Genomic DNA, 9150 nt, shown 5'->3' with positions numbered 1-9150 from the left:
AGCCGCGTCAAATTAACGATAATGACGGGAGTCTTGTGCAGCAGCAGAATGATGTATTGCGCGCAGATTTTCAGTCCTAAATATCAAACATGTTTGATATGATCGGGACGGCCCCGATGAGGGCTGTGAGCAGATCGGGAGGGCTTAAGATTGGATCTGCAAACAGCTCACACTAAAATCCTGTAGTTGTTGAGCCAGCCATAGCGCCACCGTCAAATCACATGCTCATAAAATAAATTGGTGTCGCACGTAAATTGGACAGGGGGGGGGAAGGGTCGGTCGCAACCGGAACCGAACTTTATTTTTTTTAGGCCTAGGTTTAGCTGCCCGCGGCAAGGTTTCAAGTCGAGAGGCTGACGTACGGTAGCATGTTTCCAGCTTTAGATGTCAGTCCCATTGTTAAGGACTATTCTATAATGTCCACATGTGGGGTTTCCATTTTGAAAAAGTAGATTTAATGGGGGGGGTCTGGGTAGTGTAGAGGTCAAAGCACTCTCCTACACCGCGGAGGTCAAAGCACTCTCCTACACCGCGGAGGTCAAAGCACTCTCCTACACCGCGGAGGTCAAAGCACTCTCCTACACAGCGGAGGTCAAAGCACTCTCCTACACCGCGGAGACCCGGCAGCGTACTTCCGGCTTGGTCAGACGTACCTACAGACACAATTGGCCGTGTCTGCGGGTGGAAAGCCGGTGGGGTATGTGTCCTGGTCACTGCACTAGCGCCTCCTCTGGTCGGTCGGGGCGACTGGGGGGAGTAGAGTGATCCTCCCACACGTTAACGTCCTGCCAGTGAAACTCCTCACTGTCAGGTGAAAGGAAGCAGCTGGCGACTGCACATGTATTGGAGGAAGCATGTGCTAGTCTACAACTCAGATCGGCAGAGGGGGCTGGAGCAACTACCGGGTGGAATTGGCCAATTGCAATTGGAGAGAAAATGGGAGAGAAACTGTTAGAAAATAAATCAAAACGTTTGTTTTGTGCTTCTAGTTGATGAGAGTGTACGGATATGGGATGTCAAGACGGGTAAATGTTTGAAAACATTGCCAGCCCACTCTGACCCCGTGTCCGCTGTAAGTCTTTTCTCTTTTCACAAACATTCGATGATGATTTCTGTTGGACCATCTCACTAGGACACGCTACCAGTCAGTGTGATGACTTTTCTTCCACTTCAGGTTCATTTCAACCGAGACGGCTCCCTGATCGTGTCCAGTAGCTACGACGGCCTCTGGTGAGGAAAATATTCAATATATAATCATATATCAACTTGACAGCAGTTCAACACAGTTTAACACACTGAGTTTGATTCATTTTGAAATATTAAGCTGTGTAAGTATACGCCATCAGTATCAGCAGCTTTTTGTGATTGGCCACACCCATTGCCATGCCCCCTTTTGGCCAGTGGGCGTGCAAAGTTAATCTGTTCTAAGTTGGCTCATGACTTGCTTTCCCACAAAGTGTCATGGCATGCAAATCTGTTCATAATGTTTTGAGATATCCTACAGACAGACAGACAGAAAGACAAGACAGAAAGACTTCTTATTTTTTCTTGTTCTTTTTTACATTCACAGCCGAATCTGGGACACAGCGTCAGGGCAGTGCTTAAAAACACTCATAGGTAAGCTCCGCCTTCACAAAATAATCAAACCCCTTGACTTGTTCTGTAGTTTGTGCAGCCTGAATTCAAAGCAGACTAAATGGACCATCATCATTATTATTATTGTTGTTGTAGTTGTTGTTATAGCAGTGCAAAACAAAAAGCTCAGAACAACAAAATGAAAACATTTTATTTTGAAATGTATTGGAAATGACATACAGAAATCACATTTAAATATGTATTCAACCCTCTTGAGTCAATACTTGGATAGGTCTGCTTCAGCTTGGCAGTTCACATGAGGATCTTGCTATTTTTCCTTCCAACGTTCTTTGCATATCTGCTTAAGCTTTGTCAGATTGGCTGCTGAGAGTCTGGACCGCTATCTTCAAGTCCTTCCACAGATTTCCAATGGGATACAAGTGGAGGCTTTGGCCTAATCACTCAAGGACTTTTCACATTCTTGTTCTGAAATCACTCCAGTATTGATTTGGGGGCTTTGTCCTGTTGGAACATCAATCCTCACACCAGTCTCATTTGGCTTTATTCATTTATCGATTATTTTCCCTCTGTCCTTAAAAGTCTCCCAATCCCTGCCTCTGAAAGACACACAGAATGATGCTGCCACCAGCGCTCTTTACTTTAGCCATGCTGCTACATGCTAATGGACTGTCTGTATAGCACTTTGCACTTGTCTCATCAGAATAGTCTTTCACATGGCATTTTGCAAACTCCAATAATAGTGTCATGTTATTTGTATTTTTTTAGTAGGGAATCGATACTGCATAGTATCGTGATATTTTATTATACAAAATGTCAAGTGCATGCAACATTCATGACAGGCTTTTATGACAGTCTGTCAGCTTGACAATCCCATGTTGCTGCAATAAAAACGATTGAAATGAGATGAACAGACTGGAAACTTTATCTCATTAGATAAAACCGATGTTGACAACGTTTTTTCCCTTTGGCGACATCATTTGCAGTTGAAAAAAAGGTAATAAATCACAATATATCACAATACTCAATATATCGCAATAATCGTATCGTGGCTTAAGTATCGTGATAATATCGTATCGTGGGGCATCTGGTGATTTCCCACCAATTACCTTCTGGCCACTCTGTCATCAAGCCCGCTTTTGTGAAGTGCTTTGCAGCCAAGGAAGTAGTTCTGTCAGACCGGTCCTGTCCTCACACCTCCTGGCCCAGTTGCTTAGTTTGGTTGGATGATCAGCTCCAGGAAGGGTCTGGGAACTTCCATAGTGTTTCCATTTCCCTAATGAAGGTCTAGGTGAAGATGAGTAGACTCCCACATTCTTCACTTACAAGAATGTAAGAAACGACACAATGTTTGGGTAAAGTAAGTAGCCCTCGTCAGGGATCTAATGATGGAGTCTGCCACAGGCCAATGAGTTTGACGTTTCATTACCATTCGTGTATGATTTACTTCTTATGATTTGAAATGAAAGGAAAGAGTAACCTGCAAACCATCCTCCCCCATTTTCCTGTGTACTTTGTTTCTGCCAAACGCCAGCAAAGATATGAAAAGTCTGTTGGGTCTGTGCAGGAAAGTCCCTGTAAATGTGATCTAATTATGAACAGATGTCCATCATTCAAACTCCCCTGCAGCCTGCAATTCCAAACACTTTACTGTCATTCAAATTTCCCTGTAACCTGCAACGTTTTGTTCTATGTAGACCAGTGAGGGGGAAAAAATCCAAATTAAATAAATTTAGAATTCAGGCTGTAACAACATGAAATACAGGAATAAAAGTCAATGGGTTCAAATATTTTCTGGAGACAGTGTATGCAGCCACTGTACCAGGTAATTGGTTACGACAGTAGTCGCCTCTAGCCACGTGTTAATTTCCTCACTATCGTTTTGTGTTTATGACAGATGATGATAACCCGCCTGTGTCGTTTGTGAAGTTTTCTCCTAATGGCAAATATATCCTTGCTGCTACACTGGATAAGTGAGTATTGCCTGAACTCATCACTTCTCATCTTCAAATCTTAGTCATTATCAGTGGTCTAGTGCAGGGTTCTTATATTTCAGTCTGCATTGAGCGTAGCCACTTCTAAATCCCCTCCGATGCGCAGGGCAAGGAGAGTGGAGGAATATGTAGCTAGCTATTGTTTGATCAGCTGTAACTAAATATTAGCTTTAGCAGAAAACTAATAGCTAAGAGCACACCCACTTCTCTAGGCAGCACTACACCACTGGTCATGATGCTGTGCATCAGCTTCTTGTTATAGATGGTTTCACCAGCAGCAGTTGTATATGAATGAAAACTGTCATGATTACTTTATTTTTTGTTGGTTTGATGTTTTCATTTGCAGGCATGTAATTGTTTACTTTTATTTCCCAGCACACTGAAGCTTTGGGACTACAGCAAAGGAAAAGTAAGCATGTTTGACAATCGTGTAAATTCTATGTATTCTTATTTATTTTTATGCCTCCGCCGGCGATAGCCAGGCCGAAGGCATTATGGATCCGGGTTGTCCGTCCGTACGTCCGTCCGTCCGTCCGTACGATGTTTAACGCGATATCTGAGGAACGCCTGGACGGAATTGAATCAAATTTGCCTCAAACATCGACTTAGACTCAAGGATGATCTGATTAGATTTTGGTGGTCAAAGGTCAAAGGTCAAGGTCACTGTGACCTCTCGAACGCCATTTTCAAGCTTGTTAACGCGATATCTCAGGAATGCCTTGACGGAATTTAATCAAACTTGTCTCAAACATTGACTTGGACTCGAGGATGAACTGATTAGATTTTGGTGGTCAAAGGTCAAAGGTCAAGGTCACTGTGACCTCAAATGCCATTTTCCAGCTTGTTAACGCGATATCTCAAGAATGCCTTGACGGAATTTCATCAAATTTGCCTCAAACATCGCCTTACACTCAAGGATGATCTGATTAGATTTTGGTGGTCAAAGGTCAAAGGTCAAAGGTCAAGGTGAGCTCTCGAACGCCATTTTCAAGCTTGTTAACGCGATATCTCAGGAATGCCTTGACCCAATTTAATCAAACTTGTCTCAAACATCGACTTGGACTCAAGGATGAACTGACTAGATTTTGGTGGTCAAAGTTCAAGGTCACTGTGACCTCTCACACACCCAATTTCCAAGCTCTGTAACGCAACATCACAGGAGCGCCTTGACGGAATTTCTTCCAATTTGCCTCAAATGGCGATTTGGACTCAAGAATGAACTAATGGCGGAGGCATAAGTCCGCGTTGCGGTCGTTCTAGTTTTATATTTTATTTAAATTATATTTTCGGAAGCACACAAATGTTTGCCTTGCATATTGTTTGTATTCGGCCTAAGTTGTGTAACATTAAGTGAAATTATCTCATCATGCGAACAGATTTTTCTTGTCATTTCCTTAAAAGACGGGGGGGAAGAATAGAGAAAACATTATTAAAATTACTTGCTAAGGTGACATTGTTCATTTGGTGCAATATAGCCATCTCAACTTTTCACTGTTCATTTTCCATTTCAGTGCTTGAAAACGTACAGCGGCCATAAAAACGAGAAGTACTGCATATTCGCAAATTTCTCTGTCACAGGTGGAAAGGTAAGGAGCCTCGTCGCGGTATGCATGAGTGTTAACAGCTGATGTTTGATGTAACACACACAGGATATCTAATGTCTTATTTCTAATTCTTTGGAGATCCAAGACATTTTTATAAACCCCATGGCATTTCTACCCCATGGCACTTCTTGGTCTCACTTGCACAGTATGTGTGCAACTAATTTCACCCAAACCCAAAGATAATAACAGCAGCCTACTGTCTTCCAGTGGATTGTGTCTGGCTCAGAAGACAACATGGTTTATATCTGGAACCTGCAGACCAAGGAGATTGTCCAGAAGCTCCAGGGCCATACAGGTACAGGAGAGATGCGTTACACTGATGCTGCACATATAGAGAGCTCCAGGGATGACGTATTTTTGTAGGCTGAATGCGGAAGTCCCGAACTTCCTGGTTCTTCACTGTTTCTGTCTATGGGATTTTTGAATGGGTTTTCGGCGCGATGCTTCAAATAAGGTCTGTGGGCAACGCAAGTTTAATCAAACGCGAACCAAGGTTCAGCGGGATAATCTTCACACATGAGGACCACTTTCATGAGTTTTGTAGCGTAAATGCGAGCCCTAGAAGTAAAAAGCTTGTGCTAAGCTAATCCAGAACTACACGACAGTGTCGCAATAGGCGTCCACGCGAAGGCGCGAGAGAAAGAATTTCCGCGTTCACTCGTGATGACGTATAATATCCGCGTCGACATTGTAGTCTCATTTAGCCGTTTGCTAGCTAGCCACCCTTTTAACGGCACATAAAAGCTTCAAAACTCATAAAAGTGGTCTTCATGTGTGAAGATGATGTTACTAAACACTGGTTCGCGTTTGATTAAGCCAGCGTTGCCCAGAGAGATTATTAGAAGCATCGCGCCAAAAACCCATTCAAAACTCCCATAGGCGAAAACTGTGAAGAACCAGGGCTGTTAGCATCGATGATTTCCGGACTCGTTCCTGGACCTCTCTATTGCCAGGGATCATAACAACACTAACTTCCAGTCTGAAATGTTGTGGCTTCAATTAGACTGGAACAGTTGTTTGAGTTATATTTAAAAAAATCTGTGTTGCCCAAAAAGTTAGCTGGAGTATCACAGACATTATCTGTATTTAGGCACTCGTTCTAAGTTGAAGGTAGCCTAAATGTTAATCGAAGTCGTGGAAGGTCACTAGTTCAAGTGGTACGTCATACTTGTCACCGTAGTATGTTTTCAGTTACACTGAACAACATCAATGGTTAGGGTTAGGGAAAGGGTTGGGGTTAGGGTTAGGGTTAGGGAAAGGGTTGGGGTTAGGGAAAAGAGAGCATAGCTAGGGGTATGAAGGTCGTAGAGATAATATTTCGAAACCCAGTGGAATATTTTTTCACTTGCTTTTGGAAAACTATGGTTTTACGACTAAATGCAAAATTAAATTGTGTGTTAAGATAGATACTTATTTCTGTATGTAAAGAAATAATTTCTCTATATAATGATTCTAAAGTTTGCATGATGCTTCACTATGCATCTTGAATATTTAACACACAGTACATGGCTTGAGTTAAAATGGACACAAAGCCTGATTGTTTGATTATGCCAGTATTAGGGATGTTCATTTTGAAAAATGTCCATAATCGAAAATCGGGAAAAATTAACGATCAATTATCGATTATCGATAGCGTAATAATAATAATAATAATAATAATATATATATATATATATATATATATATTTTACTCTGGTCTGGTAATAACATTGCGCGTTCTCGGCCAGCTATAATGGCGTTGCGGCTGTGTAGTAAGAATATCAGACACTAGCGCTGTGGCCAGGTAAACAAACATGTTACATGTCAGGTTACATGATGTAAGGCAATCGGCGTCTTCCAGCTTAGCTGACAGCACGAGTCAAATCAACAGGCCGGAGCCTCACTGAGGTCCACAGACCGCTGGGTGTGTTTGTTTGTGTCCCCGGCATGCCGGTGTGAATTCCCCATGTTTAAAACAGTTTTGTTGGCACAAAGGCCCGTGCCCAGCCAGAAAACTAGAGACTATATGAAGCTCCACCTCACGTTAGTCGGCTGTGCAATGGAGTGGGGCGAGGAGGAACGAATTCCACCCAAACCTAGTCCGCAAAAAATAATAATATTAATAATAACAATAATCGATCCAAATTCCACATGATCGATTCAATTCCTTAACGATCAATTATCGATTTTCGATAATTGATGAACATCCCTAGCCAGTATGCATCAATGCCTTAGTTTCATTGTCCTTTCTCCTCTGTTCTTTTCAGATGTAGTCATCTCCACCGCCTGCCACCCAACAGAGAACATCATTGCATCTGCAGCATTAGAAAACGACAAAACCATCAAACTGTGGAGAAGCGACTGCTAAGGTCTTGGGATCTCCCGGGGCTGCTCTTGCCTTGTTTTATATTCCATTTTTCTACATTTTTGTTGTCAGAAAAGAGGACCTTTTTTGTAACACCTGCTGGAAACAGAAGACTTTTAGGTAATGAACCTCAGCAAGGAGAACCAAATGAGTTGAGACCTTCGCCATCAGCCTCACCCTCAAAACGCAGTCGGTTCTGCATTGGGCTTATGCCCCTCGTCGCATGTGAAGTACTTGATCATCTCCACCTTTCTTTCAATATGTGCCAGAGTCTCATTTCAAGTGCAGTTATTCAAATGGACGCCTTTTCGTCACGTTTTCCAGCAGTGTTTATACTCTATCCCAGTGTCTCGGTGCTCCACTGTTTTGTGAGTCTGCATTATTCCTGATGTCATGACGTCATCCTGATGTCATCCTGATGTCATGGCTCTGTACCAGCTCCTTCTGATGTCATGGCTCTGTACCAGCTCCTTTTATTTGGTCTTGTGTGATTGATTTGGTTTGACCTTAATTTTGCCATTGTATCTGTGCAGTATGTGGAAGTACAATTACTTTAAGGGGGTACAACATCACGTTTGATAAACAAAGGGTAGTTGAAAATATGTTCTTGTTATATTATCTTTTAATATGTATTCCAGTTGTATCAGTATTACTGAGAAGCGGAATAAAATGATGTTAATAATGGTTATGAACTGAGTTATCTTACTGGAATATATGAATTCCGAGACCCTTTCTGTTCTCAAGTTGCTCCTAACCCTGTTGTAATAGTTCTGTTAAAACAACAGCCTACAATGTACCAAATGTGACCAAAGGCCGTTATTTGTTGTAGATTTTGTACATGATTACATTGACATGTATTGTGATTTGTACTTTAGCCTAGTCTTCATTTTTTTTCCCAACATTTAGTTGACCTGGATTTTGTGGGATATACTTTTTCATTTGACAGCTATAACCTGTGACTTGATAATAAACACTTTTATAAGTTCTATATTGTCATAAATGAATGATTTTGATAGTTGCTGAACTGCTTGGAGAGATCACAACTGACAGAAATAGCGCTGCATCGTTGATTAATCAGTTGATGGGTAGAAAGTAAATTGGCAACTTTTATAATTGATTAAACATTAAGTGTGACAGTTCTATGACCGTAAACTGTCTTTGGGTTGTGGACTGTTGGTCAGGAGGACAAAAGACATTTCGGGATGTCATCTGGGGCTTTGGGGGAAAAGTGATTGACATTTTTCACCATTTGGTGACATTTTACAGACCAAACATTTAATCGATTAGTCGAGAAAATAATTGACAGATAAATCGATAAGAAAACAACCGTTAGATGCAGCCCTGCACAGAATACATGTGGAAAAGTGTTGACATGATTTCACCCCTTTGCATGCACCTTTCACATTCTAGAGAATTACACGGCAGCAATCGAGTTCACTTTAAGTTTTTTTTAATAACCTTTTTTTCTGTCCATGAAAGATAGAACATCAGAGAACAACCCACAAAGAACAGATGACAAAATTCCATCTCCTTAAAAATAGACAAAATAGAATGAAAGAGGACATTCCCATCTGCTAGCGACAGGTTGAAAAGGGCAAAGTAAATGTGGCACGAG

The 9150-nt window shown here is 41.7% G+C and overlaps 1 protein-coding gene across 1 annotated transcript in view; it reads left to right on the top strand.

The window, feature by feature from the left end:
- LOC310780619 (WD repeat-containing protein 5-like) overlaps positions 1 to 8521 on the top strand; it is a gene marked incomplete at its 5' end in the record, with an annotated part of 11041 nt that extends 2520 nt beyond the window's left edge. Inside the window, 8 exons of the mRNA XM_083641146.1 lie at positions 990 to 1072; positions 1175 to 1230; positions 1571 to 1617; positions 3491 to 3566; positions 3963 to 3996; positions 5099 to 5173; positions 5399 to 5486; positions 7438 to 8521. Of these exons, the coding sequence (XP_083497272.1) occupies positions 990 to 1072; positions 1175 to 1230; positions 1571 to 1617; positions 3491 to 3566; positions 3963 to 3996; positions 5099 to 5173; positions 5399 to 5486; positions 7438 to 7538 (560 nt within the window). The 3' untranslated portion in view covers positions 7539 to 8521. The remainder of the gene's footprint in view (positions 1 to 989; positions 1073 to 1174; positions 1231 to 1570; positions 1618 to 3490; positions 3567 to 3962; positions 3997 to 5098; positions 5174 to 5398; positions 5487 to 7437) is intronic.
- Positions 8522 to 9150: the final 629 nt, after the last annotated feature.

The sequence above is a fragment of the Poromitra crassiceps genome, assembly GCF_964638095.1.
Source record: "Poromitra crassiceps genome assembly, chromosome: 8".
Lineage (NCBI taxonomy): Eukaryota > Metazoa > Chordata > Actinopteri > Beryciformes > Melamphaidae > Poromitra > Poromitra crassiceps.
Note: the sequence above shows the minus strand (reverse complement) of the source record. Positions and strands in the feature narration are given on the sequence as shown.